Source organism: Convolutriloba macropyga, chromosome 4, assembly GCF_964194025.1.
Source record: "Convolutriloba macropyga chromosome 4, txConMacr16.3, whole genome shotgun sequence".
Lineage (NCBI taxonomy): Eukaryota > Metazoa > Xenacoelomorpha > Acoela > Convolutidae > Convolutriloba > Convolutriloba macropyga.
Window position 1 is genome coordinate 31,514,593 of NC_134471.1, and position 27,528 is coordinate 31,542,120.

The following is a 27,528-nucleotide window of genomic DNA, read 5'->3' on the forward strand; positions in this document are numbered from 1 at the left end:
GCGGTTATACAGGCCGCCTACGCTGAACAACGTACATTTTCTATCCTGGATATAAGCGAGGAGATCTAGATTTAAAGTTGTGTTAATATAAATAAGTCGAACTAAGTTGTTTAGATACTTCTGTACTGGTAGTCTTAACGAGCGTTAATTTGTTTAGCGCGCAGTGAAAGAATGGTTAATTAACGCCTAAATACGTTCGCCCTAATGCGTGATTAATTATTCGTTCATTTGTAACGGTTTTCGTAATACTACAGCTCACCCCGATTTTAAGATAGAAATATTATGATTAAAAGAAAAGAAATATACTGCATCATAAATAATTTTATTGCGCTTGGGACATATGAATGAGTTACTACAATGTCAGTAAACCTTTTGTCAACACAAGTTCAGACGGCTGTGAAGAAATAAGATCGCAAAAGGTGAAAATGTCGTCTGTGTATAATGTTGATCACAAATGGCGACTGGTGCAAAAAGTTTCGCAAAGGGCGGTGGCCATGTTAGACAAAAAAATCTGGTGGTAAGATGACCGGGCTTGTTACAGGACTGGCACCGTCGTCCAATATATCGAACACTTCCACAACTTTTTCTTCATTTTGTGTATTTAGTTACTGAGATGATGATGCTATTACCACAGTTTTTCTGTCTATTTTTTTGTGGCTTCCGATTGACTTGTTTCTTCGCGTTTAATTTTTCGACTTTTCTTGGTCTTCATTTTTCTTACTTCGCAATTGAGCTCTTTAATATTTTGCAGAAGCATTTTATTTTCAATGCCTAGCTTTTGATTCGCTGATGTGATTTCTGAGATGTTTCTGGGCATACACCTTTTTCATTCGTTTTAGATTACTGTCTTCAGTTTTCTGGAGTTGTTTTGTTATCACATACTGACGTCTCCATTAGTCATCGCTGGTGCTTTTTTCTTCTCATCACTTTCCATGTTAAGATTCTCAAATTTTATTTGCAATTCCGTATCTTTTTTGAAGAGCTCTTGCCTGAAGCGGTTGTTTTCTGTGATTTCCTGGACTTTCCTTGGACCTTTCCCTACAATGAAAGGATTGCGTTTATAGCATCGTAAGGGATGTTAATGTAGACATCCAGCTGGTGATTTCTGTTGCTATATGTTTTCGTTTCTGGATCCCCGTTTTTATCCTCCACGTGTTAGATTCTCTGCTTAGGTTGAAACATTTTACGAGAGGCAATTTTGAGAGGCCTCGATTTCAAGAAGCGGTCCTAATTCGTAGCATCGTTCCAAACTTTTACACATTCTAAAGTTGTGAATTATTTGTATCTTGTTTTGAGTGCGTATTTTAGGTGGTTGACAAATGTCGGGTTCTCAGGATTCAGGTCTGATTCTCTGCTTCGTTGTACACGCAAGAAGTAGTATTTGTTCATCCTATCTTCCTCGGATAAGAGGCCATCAATATTGGCTAAATTTCGCATGGACTTTTTCCGCATGGTCGTTTATCAGAGTTTGTGAGAGGCATCCTTTGCGGTTTACTTTCCAGTTAACTTTAGGGTCGTATTGGTTGGAAGTTAATGGAGTGGGCAGTTGTGGTTTGATGGGTTCAAACGGAGGAATTGATGTTTTGATTAGCTGGTCAGTTTTCCTAATTTGATTTGGGTATGTTGAAGGTTGTTCATGAGGAGTGTAAATTTTTCGTGTAGAGGAATGATTCATGTTGATGGTCTGATTTTGATCGGTTGTGATGATCACACTCTTAAGTGTTGCTTGGCTGGTCATTGTGATGTATGGGATCTAAAATTTTTTGTGATTATGTTGCCTGTGTTACAAGTATCACACATTATGGCTTCTGTTTCTTTCTGGAAATTTGTTACTATAAAAAAAAATAAAAATGTTTTTCTGCTAAGTGCAGTTTTGATTTTTTAGGTAACAAAAAAAGTTTTTGAAGTGTTTTTGTTTTGCTAAATTCAAAGTTTATTTATTTTTTAAGGAGAGGGGGTAATAATTAAAAAAATTCATACTTATGCCAGGCGGGCAGCTCTGACACAAGTACGTCTTTCTCCGCTGCCCGGAGGTGTGAGTCTTGGGGGTGTGTGTCACACTAACACGGCTGCAACTGCCCGTGCAGCTGGGGAGACACCCTGGCTGAGCTGAAAAAAGGAATTGTTTGGGAATTTTTGTCGGAAGTTTGGATTATCGATCAGAGGCCAGGGGGGACAGGCTGGAGAAAGTTGAGGTAATCACTTCCCGAGGAAAAGGTGAAAAAAATATCGTTGTGTTTCAAGTTGTTTTGATCTATTGAACAACGTCATCTGAAAAATTTTTCCAAATGGGATATTTTGTGTGCTCATTTGTACATAATCGACAGAATCGATTATCCTCATGTTGGGATAAATGTGGATGTTTTGTCACTTCTAATTTTGTTTTCATTTTGTTGCATAAATTAGTAGGATGTGATCAGGACGGGGAGACAAGATCGCAGACAGATGGGGCTTTCAGGGTTAGGGTATCTTTTAAAAAGTGCTTTTCTGCAAGGAACATATACATATTGAGTATTTTCCTTGGGGAATTGTTTATGTAGTTTTTTTTACGACCACGGTTTTGCGGGAATTTATTGGGCAAATAATGTCCTTAATGGGATAGAGCCAACAAAAACGGTACAATAAGGATTGTGAGAGACCAATCGAGTGACTGTTTTTTATTTTACTTAGACAAAAACAGGAAAAAATTTGAGAAACTGGAGAATGATGATGTTAATGAGGAACGATATGGCAAGCAAATTAATTAGGATTAGGATAAATATTGTTGTTGGTAGGTCTAGATTGGTCATTTTCGGTATCTGGAAAGAATTTGGCCAGTTGCAGAAAGGAGATAATGATTGATAAAAAGTGATATTGTCAAAGCGCATAGCAAAACAAATAAAAGAATAAACAATATTATTGGGTGCATTTTATCAGACCAATGAATAGTGTAGATTTATAGTGAAGAAAGTGGCTTGTTCTTGGTAAAAACTCAGGTGAGTCAGGGAGATCGAGTGGATTAGCAGTAAAACAAACAGAAAGGGAATTAAAATTTGTTAAGTTTTCGGATGCATTTTAGCTTATACGAATGTTTTTTCGCAAAGGGGGCGCAATATGTAATCTTTTCGGCAAACTTTACAGAAGTTGAGGGGTTTCTGATCATTGTGATGAAACGTTTTTGCAACAGAATGTTGAAGCCTTGTTTGTTTGCAAACATCACATTGGAACCAGTTAAAGATTGAAAAGATAACATTAAGTTTAGAGCGTTTAGGGCAGAAGTCAAAACCCATATCTCTTATAACATTTTGATAACAGAGCAGACACATTACGTGGGGTATTTTGTTAGGGAGGTTCTCGTGTAGTTTCTTGGAGACAATTGTGTCGCGTCTGCAGCATAGACAAATTAATGGGACCGGTTTGGATTCTTCAGTTTTGATTCCTTTGTCAACTTTATTCGTATTTGGGAGGGGATTTCGTTTAAACTATTTGAGGTATTGGTTGTTGAATATGTTGGGATTTGATTGTTTGATTTATTACCAATGTACTTATTAACATCAAAAAGTTGAGAGGCATACTTATAACCACGACGAAAGCAGTTAAAAACAAAAATCAAGTATTGTTGCTGTAAATAATGTGAAGGGTTTGTGAACTCAGTTTCGAATCGGAGGTTTTACCAAGGATGTTTTTGATCAATGGTTTGTTTAATTAAAGGTCATTTTGGGTTGGTAAAGGTCATACATTAACAACAATTTTATTTTCCAGGGGTGTAAATATATGAGATATCTGTGGCAAGTGAATAACTTTTTGATTTCTTGTTAGGAGTCACACTGGAAATAATAGCAATTACTAATAGTATAAATGGAAGTTACACAAATGGGACAGTTAGGTTTGCTCCAATAATTAAATAACTCATTTCTACAGGGAATACACGCGAAATGGGGATTTTTTAAATTGACGGAAAAAGCGATAACAAATAGGGCATTCGATTTTAGGAGTTGAGTCAGTTTGTAGTTGCTGAGAAAAAAATTTTCAAAATGTATCCCATTATACTGACAAATCAGAGATATTTGGGTATGAGACTTCTAGTCCATGGTGTTCAAGTTCATTGGGGATAGTTACATTTAAATCTGCAATAGCAAAAAAAAATTCCAGTGTCGATCGTCTGGATAAATGTAATAATGATTTATGGTACCTGTGCTTAAGAACATATAAGTTATTTTTATACATGCTTTATAGTGTTTGTAACAAAAGGTAAACCATCTTTCTACTTTAAAAATTTTTAATTTTTCCTTACGAACGAACAAAATCATTTTGTTTTTGACAATTTGGTAGAAAACGAGGGAACAAGAACAAACTGATCGGGATACAAATGAATTAACAGGAAAGGAAAAAAAGAAGGGATAAAAAATGAGCAGGGAGAAAACTGTTTAATGAAGAGCGCCCAAGTGGGCAGTGCTCTTCGATATCAATGAGGGCTAGGAAGAATTCCCAGTGCGTCATTCCAATGGTGATTCGTGTAGTACCCTTGCATTCACGTTTGTAGTCTGTATAATGGATAATGATACAGGCTTCAATCTCTCCGGTGGGAGTTTCAGTGAACGACCTCCCGAGGGACTCTACTTTAACTAGGCGGTTACCAAAATTGAACAGCATTATAGAAGATCTAAATTAAAAGGGATTTTGGTGCCATTTAACGCTTGGGATATTTTTATAAAAAAATGTCCAATATGGGGAAGATGGTGTTAAAGTAATAGTGCCATCAGTCCAAGTATTTAAATATTCAAAATGTATTATTAGTTGTGGGATTACTCTGTTACTTTTTGTCGTGACAAATGGTTTTTCAAAAATTGAAATTGTACAAGGCAGTTTTGGTATGAGAATATCTTTGCTGTTTTTAATTATTAATTGTGTCCAACTCGTTTTGACAAGAATCAGTTTTTGGCAGATCAAAAGAAATATTGTGAGGAACACAGTTTGGATTTTCTAGAATAAAGATGAAGAATTTCGCAATGGATTGAGAGAGGGTTACTACTGTTTAAACCAAAGGTTTCACTTTGTATCTCTTTGAGTGTTACTAGCATGGTGGGAACAAGAGTTGGGTACGCATCAAAAGATCGTTGAATTTCGTGCAATTCTACAAATTTATTGTCAACTGCAAATATAACAGTTTGGAATGCTGGTAATTGAGCAATGTAGATTGGATGTCGAACTTCAAATATCGAGTTCTTTTTGTTAGCTAGAAAAATGGTTAATTCGGCGAATTGAGGATGGATTATGAAGATAGTTTACAGTCTATAAATATTGTCATAGGTTTTTTCACGAAAGTCATTTTATTTATAGCAGAGACATTGTAGTTGTTTGTTAGTTCATTGTTTTTCCTTTCAAAGCTATGTATTGACGTAAGCTTATTTGAAAAAAATTAATGATATAAAATTGTCAATTTTGGCTAAAAGCAGGATTATTGACAACGATTGCTATTAATAGATAATCCATCAATCGAATTCGCTTTAGCAAGATTGGAGTAGGTGAAAATTCGGGTAATAAATAGATGGACACAATTAGGATTAAAAAGTTGAAACTGGATTATAAGAAATAAAAAAAAACCAAAAGATTCCGCAAATTTCCCTCAAGGTTGAACTTATAACAGAATTCAAAATCTAGTAAGATTTTTCGTCAGGTACTTGAAACAATTTTCTATCCGATTCCAATGTTTACAAATTAATTATGTCATCAACCAGGTCCCTTAACAATAAGAAATAATAAAAATTTGAATGCGGTACGTCCAGATCAGTAATGTCACTAAAATAGAACGATGCAACTCTAAGAGTTACATTACTTCCTAAGGTAGAAATACTTGATGATACCATTTGTCCGGTGTATTGTCCCAATCTAACGAATAAAGCGTTAGGCTGTTCAATGAATTTGGGCTGCCTAACATATCGTCCTTGAGGTGTATCTGAAAAAGATGTTAATTAATTGGTAGAGTCTAACACATATAACTTTCATCAATTTTTGGGACAAACCTCCCGAGGGACTCTACTTTAACTAGGCGGTTACCAAAATTGAACAGCATTATAGAAGATCTAAATTAAAAGGGATTTTGGTGCCATTTAACGCTTGGGATATATTTATAAAAAATGTCCAATATGGGGAAGATGGTGTTAAAGTAATAGTGCCATCAGTCCAATTATTTAAATATTCAAAATGTATTATTAGTTGTGGGATTACTCTGTTACTTTTTGTCGTGACAAATGGTTTTTCAAAAATTGAAATTGTACAAGGCAGTTTTGGTATGAGAATATCATTGCTGTTTTTAATTATTAATTGTGTCCAACTCGTTTTGACAAGAATCAGTTTTTGGCAGATCAAAAGAAATATTGTGAGGAACACAGTTTGGATTTTCTAGAATAAAGATGAAGAATTTCGCAATGGATTGAGAGAGGGTTACTACTGTTTAAACCAAAGGTTTCACTTTGTATCTCTTTGAGTGTTACTAGCATGGTGGGAACAAGAGTTGGGTACGCATCAAAAGATCGTTGAATTTCGTGCAATTCTACAAATTTATTGTCAACTGCAAATATAACAGTTTGGAATGCTGGTAATTGAGCAATGTAGATTGGATGTCGAACTTCAAATATCGAGTTCTTTTTGTTAGCTAGAAAAATGGTTAATTCGGCGAATTGAGGATGGATTATGAAGATAGTTTACAGTCTATAAATATTGTCATAGGTTTTTTTCACGAAAGTCATTTTATTTATAGCAGAGACATTGTATACTGCTAAAAGCTCAAAACTTTGATTTTCGATTCTGACCTGTAAGTTTCTATTAGTTAAGTGGATCACAATTGCTGGTCTAGTTCTTTAAGCAAACTAATAGGATCAAATTGTGCTAAATAAACAAAATAGTTCCAATACAACAATTGAGGGGTTTAAATGACACTATCGTTTTCCTGCGTGTCCCAAAGTTCGAACTTTATAACCATTTGAGGGAAAATGTCTCCGTGATTTTCTTCAAATGTTTTCTTTATTTGATAGATTGATCAAGTGGATCTTGAAACAAAAAGTACATTAATTGAGGCGTATTAGTTGTTTGTTAGTTCATTGTTTTTCCTTTCAAAGCTATGTATTGACGTAAGCTTATTTGAAAAAAATTAATGATATAAAATTGTCAATTTTGGCTAAAAGCAGGATTATTGACAACGATTGCTATTAATAGATAATCCATCAATCGAATTCGCTTTAGCAAGATTGGAGTAGGTGAAAATTCAGGTAATAAATAGATGGACACAATTAGGATTAAAAAGTTGAAACTGGATTATAAGAAATAAAAAAAACCAAAAGATTCCGCAAATTTCCCTCAAGGTTGAACTTATAACAGAATTCAAAATCTAGTAAGATTTTTCGTCAGGTACTTGAAACAATTTTCTATCCGATTCCAATGTTTACAAATTAATTATGTCATCAACCAGGGCTTTAACAATAAGAAGTAATAAAAATTTGAATGCGGTACGTCCAGATCAGTAATGTCACTAAAATAGAACGATGCAACTCTAAGAGTTACATTACTTCCTAAGGTAGAAATACTTGATGATACCATTTGTCCGGTGTATTGTCCCAATCTAACGAATAAAGCGTTAGGCTGTTCAATGAATTTGGGCTGCATAACATATCGTCCTTGAGGTGTATCTGAAAAAGATGTTAATTAATTGGTAGAGTCTAACACATATAACTTTCATCAATTTTTGGGACAAATTTTTTTAAATATAAAAAGACTACTTTCACGACTTTGATCACAGCTTTAGGGAGGTGGAACACACTTCGAATGTTAGCATCATTTTATTGTTGTGGTTGATGCGACTCGAGACTTGGGTATGCTGGTTTATTATTTTCAGTATTTCAATGCTGATCAATTTTAGTTTCTCTTTGTTGGTCCTTAACACACTTTTAACTTTGTTCTATTGTGCTGTAAGGATGATAATTACTACGTGGTAAAATTGATTGGTGCTCTGTGGAGCCGATGGTCTCGTTTCGCTGGAAAATACCGATGTAAACAAGGATAAGATACAAAGATTTTAAGTTGCTCCTTATTAAATTTTCGAAAAACCCATTGTTTCGTTGGATATTCTGTGGATTTCGAATGCTCTAATGATAATTACAATTACATCAGTTAAGAAATTTATTCACAAGAAACGAGCAAAATAAACTCCAATTTTTTCCAGATAAAAAGTGATGATTCCAAAAGTGTATGTGAAACCAGAGAGTCTAGATAAATTTGTCTATTAATGCCCATTGCTGACGCATAGATATCTTTTTGTGAATAGTCTATGCTTCATCCTTCTAAAAATTCTCTGAAAATTTTTATCAAAACAGATTTTGATGCTTCCGAGTGCAAGATATTGTCCCAAAAAGATTTAAGTTGATTTGGTGTGTAACTTACGTCGTAATTCGTAACCGGTAAATTTTGAAACAGAACTAACAACTCTTGAATAGAATACTTTTGGCGGTTGTAAAGGAACAAGTGCTGGCATCAAATGGTACCATGAATTTTCATTATCAATATCTAACTGGTAGGCATTTTTGTAGCCTCCAACACAATCTACTTCGATTGCAAATGGATAGCTTTTTCGAGTAATTGGGTCGACGAATATTGTCCAGTCACCATAGTGAATAGGAATCCTATCATAACACTGGTCAAGAAGCCCAAGTGGTGATTTTTGTTCTGGACAGTTGTACAGCCGACCTATGCTACCATCTGTGTCTAAAAACATCGAGCGGTTGCCGGTTAACATGTTTCGAGCTAAACGATTAATTTGGATAGCCAGCATGAGTATCATTTGTTTTTGAGTTCGATCAAGTTCGCATTGCTCTATAACCAAACTTTTCCATGCTTGTTTTAATGGTTTGTAATTATGGTATATGACAAAATCCATTTTTACCGCAAGGTTAAGATCATAGTCCAACTTGTCTTGTCGGATAATCGGATCTGGTCATCTGAAGGCTTCCTATTAAATCCATTTACACTTAGGCTGTTGTCAGGATCAATAAAAAGTTTAAAGAAAAAAACGTTTAATTTTTGACTTATAAGTTTTGACAGTCTTCATATTAAATCCGCCTTTATAAGAAACATAAAAAGAATCTGAATTTGTTCTGTAAGTAAACGCTGGTTTTCCACACACCCTTTCCTTTTGATCAACTACTCTAATCTTTATGTCCATTTCAGCAGGAGAATACGTTCCTAGTCCATCATATGGCGTCTCCGGTTTTTCATCACTCAATATGAAATATTGTACGTTACCAAGTTCGTTTTCATGTTTTAGCATTTTTGCATTTTGTGAAAGCCTTTAGTAACTATACAATTTTCCGGTTCCTACCAATTGCATGCAAAAGGGTCGAGTGATGTCAAATGACAACCTCCTTCTGAGAGGGCACAAGGAAGTTTTAACCCTTGACTGTAATAGACAGATCTGTCATTAAGATCAAAATCGAGTAGAAAAAAGTTTAATTTTATTACGGTTAACAAAAGATGTTGATGAGTCACCTTCAAGATCAACTCCCTGGTTTTTATAGGAGACCGTTTTCATTGTATGTTTTATGTCTACTTCCATATCATTATCATCAAATTCGGTAACAGTAATTTTACAGTTTTATTGGCAATTAGACATCGTTCTGGTGAAACAATAATGTCGTATGTTATTATTGGGGCGTTGTGTACAATTGATGAATGGCAAAACATACCACAATTATAATGAATGAGCACCGCAGTGACTTTGCACATAAGAGCTTTAACAAAGGCATGATAAGAACGCTGATAATGAGTTACATGTGTATCAACCATCTGAATAATTTCGGGTGTGATTTTGCCAGGAGAAACTTGTGTTAGAGCATACATTTTATTTTCTTTCATTTTAGAACAGTCATAGTGAATGACCCTAAGTTTCCTAAACACATCATTATTATCCTCAAATGGACGTTCAGTAGCGTTAATAACAATAAAAAGAGTACAACAGTAGAAAAGACTTACAACTAAATAAGGAAAATAGAGTTTATCGAAATAAAGAAATCTTTTCATCCTGGTATTTTTAGCTCCTCAAGTCGAGAGTTAAGGCCATGAGTTGTAGTTAAAGGCACGTCCAGTAATAGTTGACTGATTTTATTGTTACCTAAAACAAAATCAAGTTAATCCGGCTTGATAGCGTGATGGCGGCTTGGCCACGCGACTAGAAGTTCGCCTATTGTTGTTATTTTCTAAAGTTTGCAAACTAGGTCCTTATTCCGATCTATTAGGGCGGGGAGGACTTAAAATTTGGTCTAATGGTAATCTGGAATTGTTCTGTGGGCAAGGAGTTGAGTAATTATGATATATGACAAAATCGATTTTTACCGCAAGGTTAAGATCATAGTCTAACTCGTCTTTGTCTAAGTGTTCCCATGCAACAAAACCATTGTCGGATGTTCGGATCTGGTCACTTGAAGGCTTCCTATTAAACCTTTTTACAATAAGGCTGTTGTAAGGATCAATAAGAAGTTTATGAAAGAAAAGTTTAATTTTTGACTGATAAGGTTTGCCAGTCTTCATATTAAATCCGCCTTTATAAGAACCATAAAAAGAATTTGTTCTGCAAAAAAAATTCTGGTTTTCCACACACCTTTTCCTTTTCAACAACTACTCTAATTTTTATGTCCATTTCAGCGGGAGAATAAGTTTCTGGTCCTCCTTAGGGCGTCTCCCGTTTTTCATCACTCACTGTGAAATATTTTACGTTACCAAGTTAGTTTTCATTTTTTTAGCATATTTGCATTTTGTGAAAATCTTTTAATAACTTTACAACTCTCCGGTTCCTCCCAATTGTATGCAAAAGGGTCGAGTTATGTCGAATGACAACAGCCTCCTTCTGAGAGGGCACACGGAAGTTTTAATCCTTGACTGTTATAGACGGATCTGTCATTAAGATCAATAGCGAGTAGAAGAAAACTTAATTTTACCACGGTTATCAAAAGATGTTGATGAATCAATTTCAAGATCAACTCCCTAGTTTTTATAGGAGACTGTTTTTATTCCATGTTTTATGTCTACTTCCATGTCATCATCATCAAATTCGGTAACAGTAATTTTCCAGTTTTATTGTCAATTAGACATTGTTCGGGTAAAACAATAATGTTATGTTATTATTGGAACGTTGTGTACAATTGATGAATGGCAAAACATACTACAATTATAATGAATGAGCACCGCAGTGACTTTGCACAAAAGAGCTTTAACAAAAGCATGATATGAACGCTGATAAAGTTTTACATGAGTATCACCATCTGAATATTTTAGGGTGTGATTTTGCCAGGAGAAACTTGTTTTAGAGCATACATTTTATTTTCTTTCATTTAAGAACAGTCATAGTGAATGACCCTTAAATTGCTAAATACATCATTATTATCCTCAAAAGGAGGTTCAGTAGAGTTAAAAACTATAAAAAGAGTACAAAAGTAGAAAATACTCACAACTAAATAAGGAAAAGACTCACAACTAAATAGTCCTTATTTAGTTGTAGAAAAGACTCATAACTAAATAAGGACTAAATAAGGAAGAGAGTTAAGGCTATGAGTTGTAGTTAAAGGCACGTCCAGTAACGCCTATTGTTGTTATTTTCTAAAGTTTGCAAACTAGGTCCTTGTTCCGATCTATTAGGTCGGGGAGGACTTAAATTTAGGTCTAATGCTATTCTGGAATTGTTCTTTGTGCAAGGAGTTGAGCTTCTTGTTCGACTACCAATGGGCAGGTTTGTCTGGACTAAAGGGTGGCTGTCACGACCACCTGATTTTGCTTCATTAAACCCAAAATCAAAATTGGTAGGAGTTCGGTCAGCGTCTAAGTTCTGCACGGCTGAATCTCTTCGTATGAAATTCTCCACGAGGAAATGTTCGGTGTTAGTTGGGCTTTGGAAGGAGAACTTAGTCAAAGGACTGTTGAGTTTATTCAATTGAGTTGTCATTAAGTTATTATAAAATGTATCACAATTATTTTTATCTATACCATATTCTAGGGTTAACTCTGGTATGTTTTCAGTAGCTGTGTAATACTCAACTAGGTGATTTCTATGAGCAACCTATCCTGGTAGCTATCCGGGCAACTTTCCGGGCAACTTTCCGGGTTGTTATCTAAAGTTATTTCTTAGTTGATTTTGGTTAATTTTTTAGCTACAGTATGAGGACCTGATCTCAGCTCGTGTAGTTTTTGTGACGTTCCTAGCTCAATTTGATGGTTTTCCTTTCAAAATTGTCCAATCTCCAGTGGCTTACCTTACTTGTGTTTATTTCTGTGTTTATGTCTGCGGTTATTATTTTCTAGGCTCTTTTCATAAGCGTTGTTATATATTTGTTTAAATTCATTTTCTCGCATGAGCAATGAATTGCTGACAGTTGGTTTTAGGAGTTTGTCAATTTCTGTGTTTTTGGAAGTTTGCAGGGCATGCCTGTGAAGAGGCAGGTCTTTGCAAAACTCGGAGGAGCATGTTAGTTGTGAATTTCGTAGAAGTCCTAACTTAAGTGACAGAGGTATCTGTGGTTTTTTATCCGAACACAATTTCATAAGGTGAGATTCCAGTACTAGCATTTAGAACCGCGTTACGAGAAAAAGCAAATTTTGGTGCCAGTTCATCCCATTGACCTTGAGCATGTTCTTGAAAAATTCGGAAATGTGCTCCTAAATGTTTGTTTTGGATCTCGACTTTACCATTAGTCCAAGGCTCATAAGCAGTTCGAGGTGCGTGTGTTATACCTAAGTCATGAATATAACTCGCAAAATCTTGGTTCATGAATGCCGAACCCTTATCATACACAAGTTTTTGCGGTATTCCAAAAGACAAGATTAACCTTTCTAAAGCTTCTAAATCTTTCTTCAGGTTTTCAATACATTTATACATTCCGGGCCATTAAAAAAATCACTTTACTTTAGCAAGTGTTTTATCTAAATCTGAAATACCTGACAGTTTGCAATGAGCTAACTGAGAAGCTTCAAAAAACAATGAAAGCGGTACACATATTTTCAAAAACTCAATATCCGGTTCGTCTGTTTGTTATTGAATACATAATATGTTATCTACAAAACTCAATTTTTCAAAGTTATTATTATACGACATTATGGCTTTAAATTGTCGAAATTCAATTTTCTTTTCATCTTTGTTATTGATCGTCCTTAATTGACGAATTTGTTGTAGCACTGGGTCTTATAATTGTTCTTGACAAATAACCGATGTATTTCAATCAACTTCCTTAGAGAAGGATGTCAGTTTATCGATGAGTTCTCATCATTCTTTTATTTTTGGATTTCGGGGATTTTTTTGCTAATTCGATTTTATCTATACAAGTACTATTCTTCACGAGAAAATTTTTATTGTATTCTATAGGGAACCTATACTCCAAGTCTGTTTTATTAGTTTGACCAATTTAGAATTTGTCAAAATTTAATTCCGTCGACTGGTTCTCACTGAACAACTCAAACTCCAAAATTGGGTAAAATTTTTGTTCGGTTATCTGTTTCTCGAGATAGGAATGAGTTTTTGTATAGTAATCAGACATTTCATCCTCCTCCTGTTCAAATACAGGGGTTGTTTCATGTTCGCCGTGACGCCTGTAGGGGTTAATTGATGAACCATACGATAAATCTTCCAAAAAATTGTTTTTTGAGCAAATTCTGTTTTGGTGGTTGTCGTGTTTTTGCATTACCATTTTGTCGTTTTCGAAATTGAATTTGTCGATACCCCTTATGCTTGGTTTTAGGATTGGAAAAAAATCATCTGCTGGTTCCTTTTCATTATCACGCAAAATGAAACTTTTTTCCTCATTACCATGCTCGTCGTAAAAACTAATGTCTTTGGTATCTTTTTGTGTTGAAGTTGATACATAGGATGTCGGGAGAAGCTTAACTTTTGAAATTGTTTTGAAATTGAGAGATTACTAACTGGTATCTGAAAAACCTGCGAGAGAGTTTTCCTCTTCTACCCCATAGATACATTAAAAGCTTATGGTCTGTGTACTCTTATACGGGATGAGGAGAACCAATTAGGTAATGCTCATAAGTTTGTAATGCATATCTTACACCGCAAAGTTTGGTGCTGTGGTGCTCATTTTTTGTTCCTCTTTATAAGTTCTAGAGTTAAAAGACACTATTCGTTTCCCTTATGGAAATTCGTGAACGAGAATTGAGCCTACTCGTATAGAAGAAGCGTCTACATGCACGTGGAAAGGCTGTTTAGTATCAGGTATTGCAAAGACATATTCGCTAATCCTGGTTTATATGTCATTATACGATTTTTCGTGTTCCGTTGTCCAGACAAATTTAGTTTTTGTGCGGGTTAGGTCATAGAAGGGATTGCAGTCAAAGTGCAAATTTCTGATGAACATGCTGTAGAATCCTAAGCAACCTAGAATTCTCATGACATTGTTTTTTTCAGGCGACTTAAGTGCTTTTAAATCCGTTACTCGCTTCTTGACTGGCTGTATTCCATCTTAACCTACTACGTGTCCCAAGAATTGTACTTTCCTAACGAAGAATTTAGTCTTTTCGGGTTGAGCTTTCAACCCTGATTTCCTTAAGAATTCGTAGTAGTTGTCAATTATTTCAAATATTTCGGTTTGGTCTTGAACTTGCATGATAGTGTCATCAATGTAGATTATGGCGTGTTTTTTTTCTGATTAGTGGTGCACAGTGAATAGCCAGTATACGATTGAGGAAATTAGGTAGACCGCATAGTCCATAAAATCCGAGTTCAAATGTGTATTGCTTTGGACCAATTACAAAACTTACCAGCTGTTTGGTTTCTTCGGTTAGAGGGACCTGGTTATAAGCTGACCAAATATCACAGGTTGTGAAGAAATTACCTTTCAGTCTAGTTAATGGGCTTTCTATTGGTTTGTGTGGCCATGAATATCGACTCAGATCTGTTATTGAACTCAAATGTCGGGCGTCTATAACCAGTTTTACTGTGTTCCCCTTGGGTAAGATTATGATTGGATTAATAAATTGTGAACCCATTTCTTTATTGTTACCCAATTTCCGGATTATACCTGTTTTACACAGTTGTTCCAAAAAATTTTCTAGTTTTTCCTGAAAATGTAATGGTACTTTGGATGGTCTCTGTTTTGTTAAAGTTGAATTAGGTAAAAGTTTGACATGAAATTTTTGATTTATCTTTCCAACATCGTATTTGTGTTGAGAATAAACGTCCTTATTATTAGTTCTCATTAACTTGTCTAAGCTTTCGTCATTGGTTTCAGCTTGACTGAAATCAAACCTTTTGAGAAATGTTTGGTCGGTTTTGTCAAATCTGTTTTCTTTGGGAAGATCAACGGGTCCGATCTTTTCATCAGTTGATTCCAATTGCGGCTTTAGATCCTTGAGGTCGTCGCTAAAGTTTAATTCCAATTCGTAGTTGTTGGTAAAATCTTGCTGTTTAAGTCGCTTTTCTGTTTGCTTTTGTTTTTCAGAAGTTTTGTTGGATTCGAAGAATTTTTACTTTTTGAAATTTTTGCACCTTGTTTTTCACATGGAATATTTGATCCCAATTAGTGTCACTATACATTAGGTTGTTTATGGTTGCAACGTTGTCAACTACAGAAAGTTTTGGGTTTTGTCGAATTTCAATGTCTTCTAAAGTGTGCCCAGTAGGACCCTTTTGGATGACAACCTTGTTGTTTTGGGGATTGCTTAGCATTATTGGTAATTCTTCTTCTTTTCTAAAACACTGAACATTGTAAGTATAAATTCCTTGAGCCTGTAGTTCACTTCCGATTACAAAGGAGGTTCCTTTTTTGAAAAATTCATTTGGTGGTCTGTCTAATTGATATTACGCGAGCTGATTTTTGTGCTCATGGTAGCTGCTAATCAAGAGTTACAATTTTTTAGGAACTAAAGTACGGAAAGCTTTTCGTTTGGTATCTAGATAATTTGACGTCTACATCAGTGTAAGCTTTTAAATCAATTTTTGGAGTTCTTATGTCCATGGATTTCAGTGTAGATTCAAGCAAGTCCATTCTCAACAAGTTCGAGTTGCTACCATTTTTGGCTGAAGCACATGCGGTAAATTCGACTTGATACTTTCCTTCAATGTTGACGGAAGTTTTAAAAGTAGTTTGACATAGCACTTTTAGTTTCTCGCCATTAACCGCTAAAGTATGATTTTTTGAAGCCTTCATCTCAATATGCCGTGTTTTGCATATTTGAATGTAAGTTTGGTAATTAATCAAAGAGCTTGATGCTCCTGTGTTCAATAAAAACTGTGTTTCTAAACCGTTATTTTTATTTTTGTCTCGGAGGGATTGATATAAATTAATAAAAAATTGTGAATAATTTGCTTTGTTTTCAGTAGTGCTTATGTACGGAGATCTGTCTAGTTTAAGTACTTGTCGTTGTAATTCTCATCATTGTAATAGCCTCTGGGAGTTTCACTAGTAAAGTGGACTCGAGGGTTTCGCCCTTCACTGTTATCTCTTGAATGAATAGCATTGTTTTGCCTAGTAGGTGTCCTATCACGGTCATGGACTCTACTCCTCTCACGATATTGATTATCTGATCTTGAAGGTGCGTTGCTTTGTCTATCGCTACTATTTTGCCTATTGCTATCTCTATAGGAGTTGTTTCAATAGTAATTTTGTCGTTCCTGTGATCGGTCATCGTAAGATGATGATCGGTAATTGTCTTGAGGAGTTTGATGGGTACGGTGATCGATGTCGGTAGTCTGACCTAGAGTTGTTTTGATAATTCGATTGATTTTGTTTAAAACTATTTCTGTGTCTGTCCCTAGAAATTTGATTGTCAAAATCGTTTGCTCTGGAATGTAGTTGACCTGGTGAATGGTTCCGACTGCGTTTATAATTATTTGTTACCCGTTCGCGATGTTGAGGGCTTCCAATTTTCGTTTTTATAATCTTTGTACTTAAAGTAAAATGCTATTGTGTGACCAGAACGTTTGCAAAACTTGCAGAATCTAGGTTTTGTTTAAATCTGAGATTGTTACTGTTGTAAGTAGCGTTTATTTTGTGATCTTTCATGAGATTGGGAATTTCTGTGAGTTGGTTCTTTAACCCTATAATTTCTTTTTTTATTGTCAATACTACTTGAGGCGGTACCCTTGAATTCACTCCTAACAAAAAAACTTAAGTCCTTAGTCTCTACATGATCCTTTAATTGTTGCCATGTTGTTTTTAGGGTTTCTATTAACAACTGATGTGCCTTTTGCATAAGTGCAGGTGGCGTTAGTTGTCTTGAAAAGTACTCCATACACTTGGCGGTATGCTGGTCGTTGTTAAATTCTGGATCTGGCCATCTTGTTTCAACTGCTTTTGATACTCGTTGAGTATAGCTTTTTATCAACTCATCTGGCTGCCTTTTATTAATCTCCACTTCACTCCTTTTCCTGTAATTATCTTTTGCATCAGTGAAACGGTCAATGAAATGATTTCTAACTTCCATGCTAAAGCTGGGGCTAAGGTTTCAAACTATTGGGCTGCTGGCCTACGTGAAACCCAACCGAAAAACGCTTTTTGTCTAGCGTCGAATGCTGCTTACGAGTCAGCATCAGCCGGATCTTTTTTTTCTTAGCGAGAATTGGATTTCTCTTTGTATTAAATTGAAGAATTCCGGGGCATCTTCAGATGGATCTTAAACTGTAAATGAAGAGAATAACCTGTCTTAACCGGTTTTAGATTATTGAGAGAAAATGTTATATGAGTGTACTATTAGTTTGGGTAATTAGTGTAGAAAATAATTTTGTTATAACATATGGGTAATAAAAAACTAATACTAAAGTAGAAATTTGAACTGTTTGTTTTGTGTTATGAATTTTATTTGTTTTGGACCAATTAATGATTGTAGCTTAAATTCAAAAGTTTTGCCGTCATCAGTGCTAAAAATTTCCACCCAGGAGAAAATATCGGTTTGCTAAACGGTAAAATTTAATAACCAAGGATAAGTGTTTTCTGAGTGTTTTAAATTCAACAGAGTTTTGGAGAAAAGTTTACTTTTGAAAATCTAATTTGTGTGACTAATTTTGTTTTTATGAGTAGTTTAACTCTATTTGGTTAACTCGGATCGTCAGGCGAAATGTTGATGTATTTGGGTTTAAATATTTTTTGAAATTTGTAAACCAAACGGGGAAATTATATTTTGGTGGCTCATCCACACACAAGATGATAACGTTTATGCTAATTCTATCACACTTTTATGATTTCTTAGAGCAAATAAAAGTCCATTAAAGTTTGGGTTAGACCACTTGTAAGTTCCACCTGTCCACTTCTGTGTTTCGTTAGGAGAATGATGGTAAATGCATAAAAAATTTCCGTTCTGATCAGTTAAATAGTATGAAACTTTGCTTATTTTGTTATGTTCTTTAATACTTAAATTTACACTCTGAATGTTTATTTTAATATATAATATATAAATAACATAGAGCAATTGTTTTGTTGTTTTCTTATTTTATTTTTGTATGAATTTACACAGAAAACAGAATAAAAACTCTTAATACGGGATGTTTAGTACATCAGTAGTAGTATTTTAGTAGCAATTATTGTGTAGAAATATGTGGATATATAATGTTCTCAAAGTGCTTGAGTCTGTTAATGACCGTATTTTAGCAATGAACAACACCTTTTTTGGTAAATTTGTGTACAAAATGGGTTATAAAAGGCTAGTTTACGCTTTTTTGTTTAATTGTTGGCAAAATTTTCTGTAAGAATCTCGCTCATACTGTTTTTACTTTTTAATAAAGTTAGTAAATTCTGAACATTGTGGTTCTCAACTGCATACTTATATAAAAGATAAGCAGGGGAATTGTGATCAAACCCGTAGAAAATGGGTAAGAAGGTAATTCAGTCAGTAATAAACCGTGTTATTTTACACCTTCTAGTGTTTTCTATTGCTGTTAGATTAAGATGTTCTATAATAACTATTCCAGTTTGGTTTATAATACACTGTTCAAAATCACTTTTGATTGTGAAATATGCAAAATATACTTGTGAAATTGCCAAAAATGTGGAAAATCTCATCAATTTACTTTATTTTCAGGCAAAACGTTTATGCTGGGGGGATAAAATTGAGTATAAAATGTGCTATTATTTGTTAATCTAGTGCGAAATCGGGGTTTATATTGTCAAAAATGGGTTAATAGTGACTATGGGTTAATACTGACTACAATTTTAAACAAAATGACATTAAATTGACTAAAATTTATATAATTTGTGTTAAAATAGTACGAGACTGGCATTTATTTGGCTACAATTTGATAGATATTTGATAAAAACATGTCCCAACTGAATTTAATTCTTGTAAAGCTAAGACAAAATGGTTATTTATTTAGTTGAAACGGTTAGTACGGTTTAAGACTGGACAGAATTGGTTTTTAATTGACTAAAATCTTATTATTTCCTGTTAAATTAAGATAAAAAATGACGTTAATTTGGTTAAAATCTGTTTAAAAATTGAGAAATTAGGACAAAATGATGTTTCTTTGTTTATTTGATTATTGTTATTGATTATTATTACCCCACCCGGGTCGATAAATGGATAAAACAGAGCGGATAGTCAACTGAGGAAGGCTTATATTTGACCAGAATTGGGCTGATTAATTTAAAAAAGCAATAATGTCTGCTTAAATTTGTTGAAAATTGGGTATATTTTACAATAAACACGCATTGGGGTGATGAATTCTGGTTAAATTTATTTTAAATCGTTTGAAAATGCTAAATTTTGGGCAAAAATTCAGTGAAATCTACACATATAATACTCTAAATATGATTTGGTGGGGTGAATACTGGTTAAAATTCGACTATTTAGTGTAAAAATACAAAAATTCAACTCCGAAGTTGTTGAAAAATGGTTAACACTTAGGCTAACTAGGTGTTGGTGCGACGAAGTTTGAACAATTTTTGGTTATTTGGTGTGTAGATACTAAAATTTAACCATAAATGTGGTCAAAACTGGGTCAAAAATAGACCAAACAGGTTTTGAGGGGATGATTTCTGTATAAATTTTGGTAATTTAGGGTGAATTTACTAAAATTCGACCATAAATGTGGTGAAAACAGGGCAAAAATTATTTTAAACGGGTCGGAGTGTGAAAATACTTCAATTGTGTTATAAATAAACTAAAAATTGGACATAGATTACCCCCACCCGGGTCAGAACAATTTTACAAGAGCAAAGAATCAGTTGCCTGTTACGATTTTAATGTAAATTTACTGTATTTCGGCCCTAAATTTGACATAAATTACTCTTGTTTGTCTGTTAGTGTGCTTTCACTTCTGTGGTAGTGGTTATTTTACTATTTCAATCCGATCGGATAGAAAAACAAAAATTCAGGCGTGATTCTTTCCTCTGGGCGCACCAGTTATCAAAATTAGGTCTCATAATCTTAAGGCAAAGATATATGCCTAAAACCTGTCTGTGTGATAAGTCTCAATTCAAAATTGTTGGGGGGCTGAATAGTTAAATTAGTTAATTAGATAGTTTCAATAAATAAGCTTACACTGAGAAGTAATTAGTCGGGTTGAGCTGATAGTTGAAGTTGTTCTTGTCTAGGCACGTCTTTTAACTGTAGTTAACTTCCTCGTAGTTAAGTTAATTCTTCTTTTTGAAATGTTGATAAGTTTAAAAATTTCTCTTTTAAATTTAGAAGTTTGTTTATGCAAAAAAGGAAGCAGTTGTTTGCTGCTGATTTCTGGCTCTTTTGTGTCTCTCTAATTTTATTCCGTCCCACTTCGCTGAGAGAAACACTAAATTCTTCTCAATTCAGTTTGGGCCGATAGGGAGCAAATCACACACACACGCTCATAGTGAGGTGATGGTTAATTTTCCTATTGGCCGAGAAGACAAGAAAATTAACTCTTTTTATCTCACGGAAAAATTATTGAAATTCCAAAAAACATTAAAAGTAGGCGATCTCGTAGGCGCCTGTTTTCTGCTTTCCCCTCTTGTAAAACGACACAAATTATGGTTTTCTTGGGGGCTTTTTATGGGGATCTTTTGTCTCTTCCCGTGAAGCAATCTGCTTCATCTTTATTGAACTTAGGGGAAGAGATATGCATAGCAACTGTCAAAAGCAGAAATAATTTGAATCAAAAGTAAGTGCGGTTATACAGGCCGCCTACGCTGAACAACGTACATTTTCTATCCTGGATATAAGCGAGGAGATCTAGATTTAAAGTTGTGTTAATTTAAATAAGTCGAACTAAGTTGTTTAGATACTTCTGTACTGGTAGTCTTAACGAGCGTTAATTTGTTTAGCACGCAGTGAAAGAATGGTTAATTAACGCCTATATACGTTCGCCCTATTGGGTGATTAATTATTCGTTCATTTGTAACGGCTTTCGTAATATTATAAGGTAAATTTTCTTTAACTTTATCTGTGCATTTTTTTATCGGTGCTTTATCTGTGCCTAATCTTATTCAATAAGTATTCAACCTCAAAAATTGAATGAAATCGGCTACACTTAATCTTAATACCTAGGTACATCCTCAATAATTGCTCTCAAACGAAGTTTGTAGCAATTAGTTTAGTCCTTTCGGTCCTTTTTTATGCAAATTTTCGCTCGATCGATTTTTTGTCTGACCTATTTGACTTTTGGTGCTCAAAAACGGATTAAAACGTAGCACCAAGTGGGCTTTAATTGTCCTTAGAGCTTTTCAGCTCTGTTTCAGTTCAAAATTTTTCAAGATTTTAACAGCACGTTGCAAAAGATTTTAACAGCAAGTTGCAAATTGAAAGTTGCAACTTTCAATTTTTTTTTCATTTTTTGTCATTAATCGGGGTTTTTCAGCCTGAGGGATCAAAAAACTTACTTAGGGGTTTGATAATAGATTGCTGCTTAGTATCTGGTGGTAATGGAATGGTTTTCAACATTTTTACATCACGAGTTTTTGCAATTTTTTTTATAAAACTTGCAATCTTTGTTCTTTTTTTCAACCTCCATTGTCATTATCTAAGTTTTTTCTTTTCCAGCCCCAGGAGCCAAGAAACCTCCTATGGGGTTTGATGATAGGTTACCGAATTTTTCTTCTAGTCGTGGAATAGTCTTTAATTTTTTTATATCACAATTTTTTTTTTGATTTTTTGATAAAACTTGCAATTTTTAAGTTTTTTGAATTGTTTTTTTTTTTCATTTTTTAGGCTTATCCAGCCTCAAGAGCAAAAGAACCATCGAAACTGATTAAGGCTTAAAAAAGGAGACTTGATAGTTTTCTGAGACAACGAAATGGTTCTGAGGACATTAGAATCACGAATTTTAACAAAATTTTGTTAAAACTTGCAATTGTTTCCAAAATTTTTGATCATTTTTGTCCTTTTCTAACTTTAACGATCCTTGCTGGCCAAGGAGGCTTTTTAAGTCTTGCAGATGGGCTTAATGACAGAAATCCAGAGACAAAAAACTTTTGGATAATTTTCTTCACTGCAAAATGCGGAAATAATTTGTACGAATTTTGCACTTTCAGTTTTTTCTATTTGGTTTAAGTACTAACAAGGCAAGAAAACTAGAAGTTGCAGAGTCGAATCTCATCATGCAAAAAAATACCTAACTCTCTTTTTCTCTCTCTGTCTCGCTCGCTGTGTGTGTTGGTTGGGATTTCTGTCCTTCTCTTTCGTGTTCACGTTTTATTTCTCGCACTCTCGCTCCCTCTCTTTCTCCTGAATTCTTTTTGTTGATGCCGCTCTTCAGCTGATGTTATGTGGCGTGAACTCATCGGCTTGTACCCTAACCTCACAACCCTTCAATCAAGTTCAAGCTAGCCTCACTAAGCAGTGGCTAGGCACTGACGAAGCCTACCGCTCGCCTGTAGTTTGAGATCAATTTTTTGTCATTTCTTAAGCTTATCCAGCCTCAAGAGCCAAGAACGTCCTCTAGGGATTGATAATAGGTTACTGTACAATCTCTAGATGCAATAGAATGTTTCTGAGGATCTTAACATTACCAGATTGAGCATTATTTAAAAAAAAATTGAAATTTTCGAGTTCTTTTAAATTGTTTGTCTCTTTTTAGGTGTCTCCGTTTTCAAGAGCCAAAAAATATATGGTTTGATGATTGGTTATTGCATAGTTTTTAGATATGATGGAATGTTTTTCAAGATTTTAATTTTACAAATTCAAAATTTTTAAAATCGTTTGCATTTTTTTCAATTTTTTAAAACATTTTTTAAGATTTTTCAATTTTTTCGTACCAGGGCTCAGGGAATTCCTCGCAGGATTGATAGTAAGCTGCTGCTGTAGAGTTAATCAAATGGACACGAGTTTAAACATTCTTTTGATGAAAAATAATTTGAAATTAATTTTGAAAAGTTATTATTCTCTGAGTTTATGAGCCAATGAAACTGATTAAGGCTTAAAAGAGGAGACTTGATAGTTTTCTGAGACAACGAAATGGTTCTGAGGACATTAGAATCACGAATTTTAACAAAATTTTGTTAAAACTTGCAATTGTTTCCAAAATTTTTGATCATTTTTGTCCTTTTCTAACTTTAACGATTCTTGCGGGCCAAGAAGGCTTTTTATGTCTTGCAGATGGGCTTAATGACAGAAATCCAGAGACAAAAATGTTTTGGATATTTTTCTTCACTGCAAAATGAGGGAAAAAATTCGTACGAAATTTGCACTTTCAGTTTTTTCTATTTGATTTAAATACTAAGAAGGCAAGAAAACTAGAAGTTGCAGAGTCGAATCTCATCATGGAAAGTGTACCTAACTCTCTCTCTCTCTCTCTCTCTCTCTCTCTCTCTCTCTCTCTCTCTCTCTCTCTCTCTCTCTGCGTGTGTGTGTGTGTGTGTGTGTGTGTGTGTGTGTGTGTGTGTGTGTGTTGGTTGGGGTTTCTGTCCTTCTCTTTCGTGTTCACGTTTTATCTCTCGCTCTCTCTCTCTCTCTCTCTCTCTCCTTAACTCTTTTTGTTGATGCCACACTTCAGCTGATGTTATGTTGCGTGAATTCATCGACTTATACCCTAACCTCACAACCCTTCAGACAAATTGGAGCTAGCCTCACTAAACAGTGGCTAGGTACTGACGAATCCAACAGCTCGCCTGTCGTTTGAGAGCAATTTGCCCGACGTTAATCGGTTATGTTACTGTTTATTGATCTTTATGGTGAACCTTAGTTTTCTGCTTTGACAATTTTCTGGAAGTAAAACAAAAGAAATTTAAAAAATTTCTATAATATGAAACACTTAAAACCTGTGATGTATTATTTTTCCATAGATTTGAATGAAGTCCTATATAAATTCCAAAACAGAATTCAATAAAAAATTAAATTTTTAAATTAAATCTTTGTTACAGATTTTTGCTTAAACACGTTTCTCAATCTTTTCATATGCTAAAATTATGCTGAAATTCCAAAGAAGGGAAACTAGCTGTAGCAAAAGACTAGCAGTCAAAATGTTAAAAATTTGGAACACATTGAAGCAATTTAATGGCGAAAAGGAGAAGAAATGAAATATTTTGAAAACTGTAAGCCTGTTTTACGCGAGAAATCTATAAGATCTGTGAAACCTGTCACAAATGGTGCAATTTTTTTACTCTAAATATGTCGGTTTTACAAAAAATAATTGGGCTGGTATAAAGCTCCTAGCCGGCTAATAAGTACCCACAGAGGATCATTTCTTGGGGGGCAGGTCGAGCTTCAAAATAGATGTAGTATAAGAGCAATTGAGCACATTGACCCGGAAAACAAAATCATTTTGGCCATGAGAGAGAAAAAAACATCCAATTTAAGTGCGATGCAAGTTCCACAAGTGTTCAAAGATGCATACCCGCCGCCTCGACAGCGCACTGAACCTGTTATAACAACGAATGACCCTAATTGGAAAAGAAACCCGGAGAAAGAATTTATAGGTCATCGCTATGGTCAGCAACCATTGGGTGAAGTACCCCTTCCAACTCGACCCCAACATGAAGTGCCAGAGGGACCCATTAAGGGGGAATGCCCAGCAATTCCTTATGGTCTGCACCCATCATACGGGTACAACTAAGTTATACACAAAGGGTACTATGAGTTCTATAAATGGAGACGCAGATCTAAAATGCTTTATAGCCATATCACCAAGTTTCAGAAAGACCAACAAAGTCCAACTAAAGCAGCTTGCTCTAATATGAAAATTGAAAAGGATAATTGTCAGTATGTTATAGAAAAAAAAACGGTTATCAGGACTGGAAAATGAACTTGACTGTCTTTGATCAAAAGCAAAAACGAAGCAATAACAAAGAGTACCTAGAATGAAACATAAACCAAGTGTCAGTGTCAGAAATAAATTGAATTATTTCACATTTTTGAAACCGAGATTTTTCGGCGAGAATGCTAATAGAAAGAGCAGAAGCGTCCTTGCCGTCCGTCAGTGGCAGCTACATATTTCAGCCACAGATTTGTGATCACATTTAAGCATTTCAGAAGAAAGCAAGTGCCTCATCAAGTACTGCAATTATACCATGAACGTGCTTTATTTTCTTCGGAGATCATCAATGGGTAATCTCGAAGCGGAAAGCGTCTACGTGTTCACTAAAAATGCTTTGGTCGTTAATCATTAAAAAACTAAATCTGAAGGAATTTGTGAGACCTGTAAATTAATGCGCTAAATTAAGCTGAAGGAGGCGAAATTGGCCATATTATCTACAGCAAATCTTTGTTTCTGCAAGAGGGCGCAACCAACAAGGGCAACAAATTAATTAGCGCGAAAAAAACTAGATTATTTAGTGCTCTGTTGACCTTTGATTTTTCAAATGGTCCTGATAAAGTATGACAAACAAATTTCGTGACACATTTGAGGACCTGTTGGCAGTACTTTGCTGAGCAGTTTTTTGTAACAGCATTACTGGTCCCTACCTGAATCAACAATCGCACCACTTACGTTTATTCCAATCTAGAGGCCATAAATGATTCTTGGTATTCATAATAGATCATATATGATACTGTTAGATTTCTTAATTGTTATACAAACATCGTATATGATTTCCTGGAAATCAAATTGGAATCAAGCAACATACTTGAAATCTTATAATAAATTAAAAGTCATTAACAGTTCAGATTACAGATTACAGTAGATTTAATTCCCTGCAAATGTATTCAATAGTATATTAAAGATCAAGAACAGTATTTACAAAAATGGTGGCAAAGATTATTTCTATCAGTACCAGTTAAGAACAAGAACGAATTTAAAAGGGAGATGTGAGAAGGTGGGACACAGCTAAGGGTTTGCAACAAACCAGCAATCAACATAAATGAGATACAAAATTATCAAAAGGTAAAACATTTGAATAAAAATCAAACAAAGGAGAATCAACTTAAAAGCCTCCCTTCTTCGACAACAGCCCCCATTGAAGCCTCAACCGGCTGCGTTCGTCGGAGTGAGCGGGAACCGCGCAGGCAGAGTACAGAGCTCCGGAGTAGCGCAAAGCTGATTTTCGTTTGGATAAACGTGATGGTGGCGTAGGAGTCGTCGTTCTTAAGGCTCAGTTTGCTGGCAACTTGCTTTATCGACCGAGTTGATGAAAGTCCTGCTCCTCCTGAGCAAGAAAGAATCAACGGACTGAAAGTGCCCTTCCTTCTCAACATTTATAACTTGAGGCTCGTATTTCTATTTTTTCAAATATATTTTAATGGTAGCTATACGCGTCTTCAATATTTTGGGCAGCTTTTTGCAATGGGATTGAAAATTTTTACATCGAAGAACGTTTTTAAGAACCTGCTGTCCCAGAGGCCATTGGCTTTCATATCCAAATGTGCGTCATCTTCAGTGTTGGTAGTTTTTTTGCGAAGGACTCGCCTTGCAACGGCAGCTCGCCTAGCTCGATTTCAACATCTCGCCTAGCTCGATTTCAACATCAAAACGAATTTCCTCAAGCAGATTGGCGAAAGATTCACGAATGTCTTTATGTCTTAAGTGCGTATATCCTCCTCTGGGACAGTGAAGGGCATGGATAACTGTAAATGGCTCGCCACAAAAACAGTTGGACCCAAGCAACATACTTGAAAACCAAAAAGAAATTTAAAAAATCATTTCTGGTAGAATTTGTAATATTTTTGAAATTATACAAAGTCATAACGCAAAAACAATGACTGGTGCCAAAAATTTACGTATAATGAAATGAAGAGTCGTATAATGAATAAATTCAAAGTATCTCACTTGAAGTTTACATTTGACCCTTTTGGTGAGCTAAGATAATAATTTAAGTTCAATACGTGTTTAGAAACTGAAATTGAAGTTCGACGCAATCTAAAATTTATTGCTTTTATCCTATAAATGAGCATAGAAAGGCTTCATAAAACTGCTTTCATAGGTTATCATAATTTTAGTGATACATATACTGGCTCTTTTAAATAGCAACCATCTTTGCGATAAGATTGCTCTACAGAGTGTTTTTGCGAATCACAAAGTGATGCTTATCAATAGAGAAAAAAAGTAAAAGGAAAGAAAAAAGCATATCTTGTCATAATAGGACTATATGTAGTTTCTTAGTAATCATACAAGAATCAGATATGAATTCTTTGATTTTATATTGAGATAGTAGCGAGCAATTGAGGTTGATTGCTCAG

At 34.8% G+C, this 27,528-nt stretch overlaps 2 protein-coding genes across 3 annotated transcripts in view; both read left to right on the top strand.

Moving 5' to 3' along the window:
* LOC142337614 (uncharacterized) overlaps positions 1 to 25,271 on the top strand; it is a 105,346-nt gene extending 80,075 nt beyond the window's left edge. For both annotated transcript variants that reach the window (XM_075386967.1, XM_075386968.1), the window contains exon 9: positions 24,714 to 25,271. In XM_075386967.1, the coding sequence (XP_075243082.1) occupies positions 24,714 to 24,970 (257 nt within the window). In that variant the 3' untranslated portion in view covers positions 24,971 to 25,271. The remainder of the gene's footprint in view (positions 1 to 24,713) is intronic.
* LOC142337615 (syntaxin-16-like) overlaps positions 8,068 to 27,528 on the top strand; it is a 56,156-nt gene continuing 36,695 nt past the window's right edge. The window contains exon 1 of the mRNA XM_075386969.1: positions 8,068 to 8,071. The gene's annotated coding sequence lies outside the window, so the exon portion shown is untranslated. The remainder of the gene's footprint in view (positions 8,072 to 27,528) is intronic.